At 32.1% G+C, this 15346-nt stretch overlaps 1 protein-coding gene across 1 annotated transcript; it reads right to left on the reverse strand.

Annotated features, from left to right (window-relative positions):
* Positions 1-8483: 8483 nt before the first annotated feature.
* LOC139897547 (uncharacterized) lies at positions 8484-15046 on the reverse strand. The gene is made up of 9 exons (XM_071880249.1): positions 14536-15046; positions 14331-14423; positions 14082-14186; positions 11517-11669; positions 10205-10303; positions 9828-9965; positions 9527-9706; positions 9235-9351; positions 8484-8886 (listed from the first exon to the last, which is right to left on the reverse strand). The coding sequence occupies exons 1-9, from the start codon at positions 14851-14853 to the stop codon at positions 8722-8724; spliced, it is 1368 nt and encodes a 455-aa protein (XP_071736350.1). The 5' UTR covers positions 14854-15046; the 3' UTR covers positions 8484-8721.
* Positions 15047-15346: the final 300 nt, after the last annotated feature.

Below are 15346 nucleotides of genomic sequence, written 5' to 3' on the forward strand. Positions count from 1 at the left end.
AGGATCAAATCCGAAGGAATGGTCCATTAAATTGGAAGATGCACTATGGGCTTTTAGAACAGCCTACAAAACTCCAATTGGAACCACACCTTTTAAACTCATTTACGGAAAAGCATGTCATCTTCCAGTAGAAATTGAACACAAAGCATTTTGGGCTTTGAAGACATGTAATCTTGATTTACATGAAGCCGGACGTCTACGGTTAAGTCAATTAAACGAATTAGGAGAATTAAGACATGAAGCATATGAAAATTCCTTAATCTATAAGGAAAGAACGAAGAAATGGCATGATAAAAGAATCAGAAGTTCAAAAGAATTCAAAGAAGGAGACAGAGTTCTTCTTTTCAATTCACGATTCAAGCTATTTCCTGGAAAATTGAAATCAAGATGGTCTGGACCATTCATAGTCAAAAGAGTTTTCCCATACAGAACAGTAGAATTAATAAATTCAAATGGGATTGAATTTAAAGTTAATGGTCACAGAGTTAAACATTACATACATGGTCCGATAGAAGTTGACAATGAAGTTAATCATAATTTCACCACCCAAGAAAACCTTCAAAATGAAAACATAAATATGTTATCAACAACATATGAAAAATCAAAATTGGAAAATAGGGAGGAGTCAAATTTGAGTGATGAAGAAGAATTCTTATACAAACCTCCCATTCCAAGAAACGAAGAAAAATGTGAACAAGAAGTTCAAATAGAAGTGAAAGAACCAAGAAAAGAACACCCAAAAAAGGTTTACAAACCAACTCGACTTACTAAAGCAGGAGACCCGGGTGAATTTATCATTTCTTGCTTGCTTAATGATAGTGCTATATATAATGGACTCGCAGATTTAGGAGCAAGTGCAAATATTATGCCTCTTTCCTCATACAAAAGATTAGGCATGGGTAAATTAAAATCAACCAAAATAGGTGTTCAAACATTTGACCAAACCATTAAACACCCGGTTAGAATAGCAAATAATTTACTTGTTAACGTGGGAAGTTTGACCTTTGTTACAAACTTCATAGTGATTAATATGGAGGAAAACCTTGATATTCCTCTAATTCTAGGTCGCCCATTTTTAGCAACCACCGAGGCATTCATTGATGTAAGAGAAGGTAGAATAACACTTAGGGATGGTGATACATCGATCACCTTTGTGAACCGAAAGTTTAGATCTCCACCAACCAAAACTGTTAAACCAATAAAAATGCATAAGTGTGGGGAAGATGAAGAAACACTTAATGATGATCCAATCACAAAGAACCCCGTTGATAATACGAAATTAGATGAACCCATTTTTAACAGTTCAATGAAGAAACTTTATAAACGGATTCACGATGCTAAGATTAAGGGAAACTTTAAGTTATGTAACCGATTAGTATCCAATTTATCGCCAAAAGAAAAGGGAATGTTAGTTGAATTTGTGAAAGTTACGGAGGAAATCAACAAATGGATTAAAGTAAAAGTCAAAGGTATACAAGTTTTTCAAAGACTGCATTCATTTTTAAAACAACCATAACCTTTATTTTATCAATAAAGGTTTTAAAAACATTACGTAGATTATCAAATAATGATAATCTAAAATATACTGTTTACACACGACCATTTCATAATGGTTTATAATAGAAATATATTACATCGACATATGTTTCTTGAATGCAGTTTTTACACAATATCATACAAACATGGACTCCAAATCTTGTCCTTATTTTAGTATGCAACAGCGGAAGCTCTTAGTATTCACCTGAGAATAAACATGCTTTAAACATCAACAAAAATGTTGGTGAGTTATAGGTTTAACCTATATATATCAAATCGTAACAATAGACCACAAGATTTCATATTTCAATACACATCCCATACATAGAGATAAAAATCATTCATATGGTGAACACCTGGTAACCGACATTAACAAGATGCATATATAAGAATATCCCCATCATTCCGGGACACCCTTCGGATATGATATAAATTTCGAAGTACTAAAGCATCCGGTACTTTGGATGGGGTTTGTTAGGCCCAATAGATCTATCTTTAGGATTCGCGTCAATTAGGGTGTCTGTTCCCTAATTCTTAAATTACCAGACTTAATAAAAAGGGGCATATTCGATTTTGATAATTCAACCATAGAATGTAGTTTCACGTACTTGTGTCTATTTTGTAAATCATTTATAAAACCTGCATGTATTCTCATCCCAAAAATATTAGATTTTAAAAGTGGGACTATAACTCACTTTCACAGATATTTCCTTCCTCGGAAATAAGACTTGGCCACGGATCGATTCACGAACCTATACAAATATGTACATATATATCAAAGTATGATCAAAATATAATTACAACCATTTTTATTATGTTTTAAAGATTTGAGTGTATTAAGTCAGCTGTCCTCGTTAGTAACCTACAACTAGTTGTCCACAGTTAGATGTACAGAAATAAATCGATATATATTATCTTGAATTAATCCACGACCCAGTGTATACACGTCTCAGGCTAGATCACAACTCAAAGTATATATATTTTTGGAATCAACCTCAACCCTGTATAGCTAACTCCAACATTACTGCATATAGAGTGTCTATGGTTGTTCCAAATAATATATATACATGGGTCGATATGATATGTCAAAACATTTGCATACGTGTCTATGGTATCCCAAGATTACATAATATATTAGAATACATGTATAATACAATATAAGTTAGCTAGGATATGATTTGTATAGATTTGTTAAACATTTCCCGTAGCTTAAAAGATCAAAAATATCCATTCTTGTTTTACCCATAACTTCTTCATTTTAAATCCGTTTTGAGTGAATTAAATTGCTATGGTTTCATATTGAACTCTAATTTAAGAATCCAAACATAAAAAGTATAGGTTTATAGTCGGAAATTTAAGTTACATGTCAATTACTAAAGAGGTAGTCATTTCCGTCGAAAGAACGACATCTTGATGACCATTTTGAAAAACATACTTTCACTTTGAGTTTAACCAAGATTTTTGGATATAGTTTCATGTTCATATGAAAAATCATTTTCCCAGAAGAAAAACTTTTAAATCAAAGTTTATCATAGTTTTTAATTATCCAAACCAAAACAGCCCCCGTTTTCACTACGACGGCATATATCCGATTTTATGGTGTTCATCGTGTTTCCAGGTTTTAAATCATTAAGTTAGCATATCATATAGATATAGAACATGTGTTTAGTTTATTTTAAAAGCCAAGTTAGAAGGATTAACTTTTGTTTGCGAACAAGTTTAGAATTAACTAAACTATGTTCTAGTGATTACAAGTTTAAACCTTCGAATAAGATAGCTTTATATGTATGAATCGAATGATGTTATGAACATCATTACTACCTCAAGTTTTCTGGATAAAACTACTGAAAATGAGAAAAATATATCTAGCTTCAAAGGATCCTTGGATGGCTTGAAAGTTCTTGAAGCAGAATCATGACACGGAAACAAGTTCAAGTAAGATTTCCACTCGAAATAAGATTGTTAGAGTTATAGAAATTGAATCAAAGTTTGAATATGAGTATTACCTTGTATTAGAAGATATCTTACTGTAAATAAGAAAGATTTATTGAGGTTGGATGATCACTTTACAAGATTGGAAGTAAGCTAGCAAACTTGAAAGTATTCTTGATTTTATGAAACTAGAACTTATAGAATTTATGAAGAACACTTAGAACTTGAAGATAGAACTTGAGAGAGATCAATTTGATGAAGAAAATTGATGAATGAAAGTGTTTGTAGGTGTTTTTGGGCGTTGGTATATGGATTAGATATAAAGGATATGTAATTTTGTTTACATGTAAATAAATCATGGATGATTACTAATATTTTTGTAATTTTATGAGATATCTCATGCTAGTTGCCAAATGATGGTTCCCACATGTGTTAGGTGACTCACATGGGCTGCTAAGAGCTGATCATTGGAGTGTATATACCAATAGTACATACATCTAAAAGCTGTGTATTGTACGAGTACGAATACGGTGCATACGAGCAGAATTGTTGATGAAACTGAACGAGGATGTAATTGTAAGCATTTTTGTTAAGTAGAAGTATTTTGATAAGTGTCTTGAAGTCTTTCAAAAGTGTATAAATACATATTAAAACACTACATGTATATACATTTTAACTGAGTCGTTAAGTCATCGTTAGTCGTTACATGTAAATGTTGTTTTGAAGCCTTTAGGTTAACGATCATGTTAAGTGTTGTTAACCCATTGTTTATTATATCAAATGAGCTGTTAAATTATTACATTATCATGATATTATGATATATTAATATATCTTAATATGATATATATACAATTAAATGTCATTACAACGATAATCGTTACATATATGTCTCGTTTCGAAATCATTAAGTTAGTAGTCTTGTTTTTACATATGTAGTTCATTGTTAATATACTTAATGATATGTTTACTTATCATAATACCATGTTAACTATAACTATATATATATATATATATATATATATATATATATATATATATATATATATATATATATATATATATATATATATATATATATATATATATATATATATATATATATATATATCCATATATATGACATCATATAGTTTTTACAAGTTTTAACCTTCGTGAATCACCGGTCAACTTGGGTGGTCAATTGTCTATATAAAACATATTTCAATTAATCAAGTCTTAACAAGTTTGATTGCTTAACATGTTGGAAACACTTAATCATATAAATATCAATTTCATTTAATATATATAAATATCATTATATATATATATTTTTTATACATTTATATTCAACAATATATATATATATATATATATATATATATATAGGGAGAGGATCCCCTGAGAACTCCAATTTGGTGAGAACCCTGAGAACTATGGTGGGCGAACAAAAAAAATCGGAAGGTCGAACAATTTTTTAATCCTAACAAAATCGAATTAAAACATCAATTAATCAATTTGTTGATACTAGTTTGAGATTGATTCATAAACAGAAGCTAAACTTGAATTGGTCACGGCTTTGTTCTTAATTCACGGTTTCCTATCTGATCCCAATCGAATTGGTGATTCAGGTCAATTTTTTTTTCACTTACTTCATTTTGTGTTCAAATTGAAGTGTATTGACGATAAGCAATTGCTTCAGTTGTAAATGGCAGATAACTGAGAAAGAACAGGTGATTGTTTTAGTGGGGACCAACAATGCGCTGCAACTTGTTCGATGTCTAATTTTAATTGATGATAATTGTATAATTCGTATTAGATAATAATTAGTCTGTAACTTGATAATTACACCTGTGCGAAATCGTGTATGTAACTTAATACCATGTACAGTTTGCTTTATATATTTTAATATTTATTAATGATTTAAGTGTAGAAGATGATGCATATGGGTTTAAGGCTGTACAATTAGATGCATGATGCATCTTTTTTTTTTTTTTTTTTTTTTTTTAGAACTTTGATTGTAGAACAACAGATGTAGAACAACAAATGTAGAACCAAAATTGTTCTAAATCAACAATTTTTGTTCTAATACAAAAAAATGCTCGCCCTTTTTTTTTTGTTCTAATTCAAACTTTTTTGTTCTAATTCAACAATTTTTGTTCTAATACAAAAAAATTGCTCGCCCTTCTTTTTTTTTTTTGTTCTAATTCAACAATTTTTGTTCTAATACCATGAAAATTGCTCGCCCTTCCATTTTTTTTGCTCGACTACCAAGCATTTTTGTTCGCCCGCCATGTATTTTTTTGTTCGTCCTTCCCCTTTTTTGCTCGCTCGCCACTTTTTTTGCTCGAATTTCAGTGTATTTTGGGGTATTTTCGAGTTCTCAGGGTTCTCACACAAAAAAAGTTCTCATTTGATCCCTCTAATATATATATATATATATATATATATATATATATATATATATATATATATATATATATATATATATATATATATATATATATTATTTGCTCATATTATAGACAAACAAATTTTCACAACTATAAATTATATTTTCAATTGTGAATTAAATATGAAATATTCGCATATTCACAAACACATCTTCACATGTGAAAAAGAAATTATACATATGATTATATAGTTGAATAGTTAAATTATAGATTTTTTCAAACTATTTTTTGCTCAAACTTACTATTCATTGACATTTATATATGATTCAACTTATTCACATGTAAAAATACTTGTAATTTAATAATTGTCACAGTTCTCTACTTTTTTTAATTCTCATTTGAACTTTTAACTATACATTTGCATTTTTTGTTTATATTCATACACTCAGGGGTGAAACTATGTGGGGATCGGGGGACGTTCGCCCCCATTTAATTTGAAATTTTTAGTGTAAAAACTATGGATCTTTTTATTTGCCTGGTAGATTTTTCTTTTGCCAAAAGTTTCAATATTTTGCCTAAAAGCTTTCATATTTTGGCCCAAAAGCCTCCAAATTTTGTCTAAAAATCTCAATATTTTACTGAAAAATTTTCATATTTTACCCTAAAAAGTGCTACGCTTTTCAAATTATTTTCGCCTCCAGTGAAGATAATTCTACATAATGGATATGCAAGTACTAGCATAGTAGACATGGCTTGTATTTTTATACGTACGCTCAAGAATATAAAGTAGACATGACACATTTTTATACATATGCTCTGTATATATATAGTTCTGGTCACCCGGTAAGGCCTTTAGACGGTTTTATGGGAAGGGCTTGTTGTGGTAAAAGCTGACTAATTATCTTAATACACTAAAGAAGAGCTTCTTGTTGTCCATTCCTTCCAAATTCGTCGTTTCCTCAGTGTCTTGAGAACCGAACCCGTAAATTTTTTAATAATAAATGTACCTCTTTTGTCCGAACTCACATGCTAAAATGGCCAACAAAGATAATGATGTAACAAGACTAGGATCTTACAAAACATGTGTAGAAATAATATGTGGTGAAAATTAGAAACGTGGATGCCACATGTTCATGTACTAAAATCTTGAACGAAGTGGACATGAGCCATTATATAATGTAACTAATTACTCTTCCTCTCATATTAATATTAATAGTCTAATACTCACTCGGTTCCATATTAATAATCTCCAAACAAAAAACATACAGTTTAAAAAATTATCATAAAAATATATTTTCTCTTTACTTTCCAATTTTACCCTTATCTTTTTCTTTCTTCCACATACATTAAGAGCATAATAGAATTTAAGCTTCTTATTATTTTCTATTTATGAAATTAAACTATTAATTTGGAACATCTTAAAATAGAATACTTGACTATTAATATGGAACGGAAGGAGTAATAGTCTAGTAGTAATTCATCCGTCTCATATTATTAGTCTAATATTAATCGTAATCTAGTAGTAATTCATTAGTCTAGTAATATTAACTATTAGAGATATAAATGTCTTTTTTGTTCACACTGTTTGATTCAGATTAAGGGAGAAAGAGCTTGTTATTTATAGAGAATAATGATAAGAAATAGGTAGGTTGATGGTTCAGAAAAGATAAATACTACGTAGTACATGTTAAACGTTAATGAACTTTTTTAAAGAATGTTAGTAGAAGAGCAACCAGCGAGCATTATATAGAAATTCATGAACGATCCATGATTGACTCTATTTATATTTATATTCTATTTATAAAATTAGAAGAGATTGTAAGAAGCCCTTATTATTATCCCTACATGCTAAAACTCCCCCAAATTTTTGTAGTTACAGTTTCACCGCTTTGAGTTTGCGTTCACACTACAAACGGTCCCTCAAATTTGACTCAATTTACACAACAGCCCCTCAAATTTACACTTTTGCAGGGTAGAATGCGTAAATATATAATTTTATTAAAATAAAAGAAATAATTCCACCCAAATTTTTAACGGGCCCTATCTTCTCGTTCGGTGCGAGTTAAATTATTCCGAGACCACCGTTCAACTCGAAATATCTTACGAGCACAACGCGACTAACTATACGCGGAACGGACATCGTTAAAAAACACTAAATAACGGGCCCTATATTCTCGCTCGGTGCGAGTTAAATTTTACCGAGATCACCGTTCAACTCGAAATACTTTTACGAACACAACGCGACTAACTATACACGAAACGGACATCGTTTAAAAAACATTAAATATTTCGGGCTATATTTCATACATAGACATACACGTCCAACAAACAACCCAACCTACTAAATAGATTAGGTACCAAACAACGTATATCCAAATTCAATCACGCGTTGAATACAACTGCAGCAACGCGCGGTCGAATTTTTTCTAGTTCTTATAACATAAAACAAACGTTTTACTACAATTCCTGAAACCCATCTATACATTTATCAATTACTTAAGTTTGGAGGACAAAAGGAACAATAGACAGTGTTCTAAGTTTCAAATTTTAACTTGAGCCGCGAGTTAACACATTATTCTATCATCACACTCAATGTAAGAAATTTTAACTTGAGCCGCGAGTTAACACATTATTCTATCATCACACTCAATGTAACCTTCAAATTTATTTATTCGTCAACACGTGTAATCATGCCATCATGGGCAATGAACTAGTCATGGTAAAAAAAAATTAAAAAATTAAAAAATAATGAACAATATAACACTATCCCTGAATGCTTATACTAACTAATATTGTACATTATGTCAATTTACACACACACACACACAACCATATAAAATAAACTATAATTCTGGATAGAAAGAAGAGAAAAAGCAGGACGTGATCATTGAGTTGAATGAGAATGCAAATTGTTGGCAACATAGAGCAAATACCTAACATTTGTGGATGGGTAACTTTGGAGTAGCTTAAGGTTAGCTGTGAAATCACCAGCGAGTAAATGCCTCCGCACAAGAATTACCATTGCACAACATACCTCAACCAAAGCCTCCTGCAAAAAGAATAGGAATTTTAGTACAACATAAAACATGTGTATAATCATAACAGTAGAATTGAAGAAACTAACTATAATGAGTTAAAACACTATGAAAGTTGTCACAAGTGCAATAAAACCTCCAAACCTCCTAATTTAGATTCACATAACATATAATCTACAAATCGAAAATAGGGAATTTTAATAGATAGACAAAATGATGAACCCACACCTACGGTCCTACCTGTTTCGCCATGAACGTGAATAAAGATAACCCATTTTAGTATTTGACCCAGACCCATCACCCATGACCCAACCTGTGAGTTCTGCCATCTCCTCAAAACAAAATAGGGTTGGTTGACTCACTTGAGGACCCTCAGGACTGCTTAACACCATATCCCAGATGTAGAGACAATTACTGAAGTTAAATTCCTGAGTCAACAAGAGTGTAATCCATCTAAATGCATACAACTGAGGGTTGACCTGTCATCATTACAAGGGCATATCTGTCAGACATAAATATTACTATTATTATTATTATCTGATCGACATTAGGATGTCAAAAAGATTGAAAATGCCAACCACATTAGGCTAAAAAGGATTCTTAAACTAGTTCATATAGCATTCTTAAACGACAACGGCCATATAAGATTCTTACTTTTGTTGTGATCTCAAGATGTCGCCATAATTCTTCATCATGTTGCTTTAGGAGCTGTGATAGCCTTGAAATTGTTGAACGGATGCTAACAATACAATTATCGAGTTGTTGACTGAAATTATCACGAAAATCACTTATTAACGCCGAAAAGCAGAAAAATGTATCTGCTTCTACATCCTCCTGTACATGTTTAAATCAGATGTAACATTTGGTAAAAAAGAAGCCAGCCGAGTCAATTTTCTAATCAATTTTTCATATACGCATTGGCAATATAAACAGAAATGTTATGTTATTTACTTACTGCATAATCCTCATAATCATCACTGGGGTCAGTTTTGAACACATAGAACAAGGGGGCCAAAATTTCATTCATCCCTTGCACATATCTTATCTCTGGGTTCACCTTTGCAAATATCATCAGTATATTTTTCATAGAGTCCTGAAAGCAACAAACGTTAGGGTTAGGTCCGTCATGACCATATACTTCATGATTGCATCATCAAACGTATGAAATTTACGTAACTTCAAGAACAATAAGATACCGGCTATCGGGTTATGTTTAATTTAGTTCCTGGTTCTTAACTTTTTTAGATTTGTTATTGAATCAATTGATTTTCGATTGCAATTTCTTAATTGTTTAGTTCCAGCCTGTCGAATGAAGGCAGTTTGTCTAATTACCTGATTAGCTTTTGCAAATCCAAAGTCACCAGAGAAAAAACGCATGTCTGGGAGAGTGCGTTTCACATCACGGTCTATCTGTTCAGTGATCTCAGAGTCCTAAGATAACAGAAATTGGAGCAATGATATAAATTTAAGAATTAATCACAAAAATTGTTGCACAATTAGATTAAATATGCGCAGAAAAAAGATGCTCCTAAACACAAATAGATACGGAGTAGTATTCACGTAAGAAATGCTAATTAAACTACGGAAAATTTCATAGAATGGAACCAAAAATGACAAAAAACTTGATAAAGGGAACATGAGTTGCTTTTGCACAGTTTTAGGTTTACATTTTCTATTTTTCTTTTTTAAATACGGGGAATGCAAGTTTAATTGCGCACAAAAAACGATTACAAGTTCACAGAACAAATCATTATGTTGTCGTGACAAGTCCTTTTATTGTGCAAAATTGAACTTATGATCCATTTTTTTAACAAGACACGTGTAACCCTTTGATTATGCAAACTCATCATACGTTCCCTTCATCAATCATTTTAGTATTAGTATTTCATGTTCCCCGGTTATAGAAAGTGCACATTAAACTAGTATACTTCAAGCTAAGCTTATATATTCAAAATCTTAGAGGAATTATAACAAAAACCTTACAAAAGCAAGAAACATCCCAAGATAGCCTAATGGTTAGGTTACTGATGTCCAAAGTTGCAAAAATTGCTACTCGTGGAGTACTCGGTAAGGACTTCTTAGAGAATACTCAGCAACTCGCGGAGTACTAGGATGTTGACCAAGTTTGACTTTGACCAATTTTGACCGATTTTTCGAGTAATCCCAAGTTTAGCCGAGTAGGCTGAACAGGGAAAACCTTTTACGTTTACCCGTGCAAAAGAAAGAGAGCCAACAAAAAGGTCCACTTCACAAACTCCCTTCGTAAATCAGATTGACATGACCCACAAACACATATACAAAAGCAAGAAAGAAAATAGGAAATTGGAAAGTTTATGAGGGATCAAAATGATCATCCTTATTCTAGAGCCTTTGGTGGTCTATCTTGGAATTTTGTCTTGCCATTCACAACAAAGAACAAAAGAGACACAACCAGATGAAATTTCATGCCTACCAAACTATCCTAGTATCAATATCTCAGAATTATAGACCCCTTTATTAGTTCTCATATACAACAATAGCATAAGCGGTAATCATCCAAAAGCCCTACTTACTGAAATCTGTTGAAGTTGGTACCTGTAGATAAAAATACATGTATGAGTATGCCTATCTGACAATAGATTGTTCTTTCTACTGTGGTTGGTACCTGAAAGAATTGGTTCCAAATGCTAGTCTTCCCTAGGCTTAGAGGATGCTCTCCATGAGGTACTTTTGATCTTGCTAGTAAACATCTGGCCTGACTTATGTGATCACCATATTTAGCAGATGCAGAATCTTCCAATTTCCTTGTGATTTCTGACTGACTAGCCACAAAAACATTTAGAACACAAAAAAGGTGCAAACATACGCAACTTTGGAAACATATAAAACCAGTAGCATTTCAAGAAGCTCACTGATCAATCAAATGATAAGCATAACTTTCGGAACATCACTTACGTTCAATATGGCTTCAAACATTACAACATACGAAATCATAAATGGAAGGAGAAGGGGGAGGATAGAATAAAGCTCGACTTGAAGGAGCTTTTATTGACCGAGGACATGACTTCTGATAGGAATGCGTGGAGGACTTTAATTAGAATAGACGAGTAGGTTTTGGTACGTAGGTGTGTATGTGGGTATGTATGTATGTGGGTATATGGGTATGGGAGAATGTGTGTATGTGTCTTCTTTTAAAGGGATCTACGTATGAATGTTTAAGTAAGTATGTATCTTCATGTTTAGTGTATTTTCACGCTATGCTTTTTACTAAGACCCCCTCTTGGTATTGGGTATGTTTGTATGTGCAGGTATGTTGTTATATGTATGGATGTATGTGTTTGTATGTAAGCATATTTAGGGTCTAGGGTATGGATGCATGCATGTCTATGTAGGTATGTTTTTGGGTATGCATGTTTACGTTTGGTTGTATGTGTGCATATATGGTTGCATCTATGTATCTTTATGGACGTATGTTCGTATGCTTTCGTATGTATGTACGTGTATGTAGGTATGTTAGTTTGTTTGTATGTATTTATGCGTGAAGGGGTGTATGTATGTATGTGTGTATTTATGTACGCAGATATGTTCCATATATGTATGTTTCATGTATGTTTCGGTTCGGATGTAGGTATGTATGTATGTATATATGGATGGATGTGGGGTGTATGTATGTATGTCGATATGCATGTTTAGGTGTGTTTATGGTTGTTTGTATATGGTCATATAGGGTTATTGTACTTTTAGTGTAGCATTTTCAGGTATGCCTTAAGCACCTCACAGCAGCCTAAGGTACATTTCCATATATATACATACGTATATATATATATATATATATATATATATATATATATATATATATATATAGATTTAATCAAGAGGGAAACACTTTTTTGGGGGGAAGTAATTTTTTTTCGTTTTTTGAAAAAACTTTGTTCACGAACATTATAGATTAGATGAAAATATGAACATTTAAAAAAGACGCTTTGTGATGAATGTCATTTTTTTGGCGGGAAAACCCTCGAAGAAAAAAATAAAAACATTCAATGCATTGAATGTTTTCCTGCTGAGTTTTTTTTTAAGGGGTTAGAAATTAGGGTTTAGAAATTAGGGGGTTATAAATTAGGGTTCAACTATTAGGGTTTAGAAATTAGGGTTTTGGATTTAGAAATTAGGATTTAGGGTTTAGAAATTAGGGTTTAGATTGAATATTTTAACACGAACGGTTTAGGGTTTAGGGTTTATGGTTTTGGGTTGAGGATTTACGGAGTAAACCCGAAAACCCAAAACCCTAAACTCTAAATCGGGCTAAATTCGAAAAAAACACTTCATACAAGATGAAAACAAAACGATGCAAATAAACTCAGCAGCAAAACATTCAATGCATTGAATGTTTTTATTTTTTTCTTCGAGCGTTTTCTCGCCAAAATAATGACATTCATCACAAAGTGTCTTTTTTAAATGTTCATATTTTCATCTAACCTATAATGTTCGTGAACAAAGTTTTTTCAAAAAACGAAAAAAAAAAAAAATAATTTGCTTCCCCCCTTCCCCCAAAAAAATGCTTCCCTCTTGATTATGATCATATATATATATATATATATATTATTTATTTATTTATTTATTTATTATTATTATTATTTTCTATTTACGGCTTTATTAAGTAAGGCAATAGCGAGTGTCGATTTATTGGCGACTTGACTGCTACTTAGAGCCTAAATTGTACTACAGGCATGTTCTAAATCCCATGGAAATTTGATTCTACTATTTTCATGGCGTGTTTATTTAATTATTTCTTTATTTATTATTATTATTATTATTATTATTATTATTATTATTATTATTATTATTATTATTATTATTTCTATTATTTTATTATTTTTATTTTTTTCTATTTTAATTTTTATTATTATTATTATTATTCTTTATTTTTTTTTTAATTTATAATTTCCCTTACTTTTTGGCCGGAGGTCCGCTTAGAAGCAATCTCTTTATCCGTCGAATCGAAAGAGGGATGACTCTCCCTACTCTTGTGAGTGTTTCACTCGGAGTCGGGGTGGAGAAACGACTTCTCTTTATTCAAGGATAGAGGAAAGATTGTCTACGTCCCACCTTCCTCATACCCCACACATATGAGATTGGGTATTGTTGTTATTGTTGTGAAATCATAAATGGAAGCACATGCATTCCCAACATAAAGATCACTATGTGATGAAAATGAACAATAACTTACTGGATTTATCAAAAGGTCCTTTTTAAAACGCTTGTATTGAGACCTCTTCTTAACCAATTCAGATGACCAAAGCCCCTTATCAGTTGGAAGATATCCCAACAACAACTGTATGTATTATAAAAGTGCAAATTAGTACTCACGTTCAACAATAAGCATAAACGTAAACAACAATGTGATGCCTATCACATTTACACTACTAGTTATTGTCCACATTCGATTGGTTGATTTCAATAGCAAATTGTTACAAACCTTCCATACAGTTGAACGGATACCAGCAGTATCCAGAATACCTAATGAAGCAAGCTGCCGCAATTCCCCAATGTTTATAATCTTCTTTGAGAGCTGCATTTCAACAACAAAAACATATAAACTGCTATCCATTCGATTAATGATTCAAATTTCACAGATCAAAAGCAAGTAACTCTTCTAATTACATAAACTAAAAACAACTAACCTCCTGTAATAACTGCGTTTGCCGTGAATAAACTTCAAGAGAAGAACTAAATTCGAAATCACTACTACTGCTGCTGCTACAAATCGAAGAAACCCTAGCTTCCGTCCTCGTAGTCGCCGGCAACGGAAACCGAGATTCATTAACAGAGGAATCAGAAGAAGTAACAGAAGACGATTTGGAAGGATAACTACCGGTGCGATCGTCGTAGGACGACGACGGAGGCGGTGGAGATTGTGATTTTGACGGTGGAGATGTGGTGAGTGTAGGAGAAGACCACATAGGGCTATTGAGCCAATCAGGAACTCGTTTCTTCACCATGATTGATTAATGATTAATTTCTGCAGATTATTCAGTCGTTTGTGTAAGTTAGGGTTTCGGAAGATAGATGTATAGATACAGAGTGTGTGTGTATACGTATGTATTTGTTTGAACTGTGTGTTTCTTGGGAAATGGAATTTGTTAGCTACAGGTGTGAGTCATCGTCTTCCCGGTTGAACCTTCTTCATGTTTGTAAGACCATTCGTAATTCGTAACGGTGAACAGTGTCACTTTTGGTGTCACCTGCCTTTTTGCACTTTTTGGATAAGTAAGACGTGTTTCTTGTTGGGTGGAGTATTGGTTGTGTTATTTTTTGATGTAAGTATTGTGATGATGTGTTAAAATATAATTAAGTTAAGTATTAAATGAGGATATAAATAAATGTTTAAATCAATAAAAAATTAAAAAAAACAAGTGACACCGTCACTTTTGGTGTTTCTTTCTAAGAAATGCCAAAGTGACACCACAAAGTGATGCCCCATTACCGCATATT

Source organism: Rutidosis leptorrhynchoides, chromosome 3 (assembly GCF_046630445.1).
Source record: "Rutidosis leptorrhynchoides isolate AG116_Rl617_1_P2 chromosome 3, CSIRO_AGI_Rlap_v1, whole genome shotgun sequence".
In the NCBI taxonomy this organism is placed as follows: domain Eukaryota; kingdom Viridiplantae; phylum Streptophyta; class Magnoliopsida; order Asterales; family Asteraceae; genus Rutidosis; species Rutidosis leptorrhynchoides.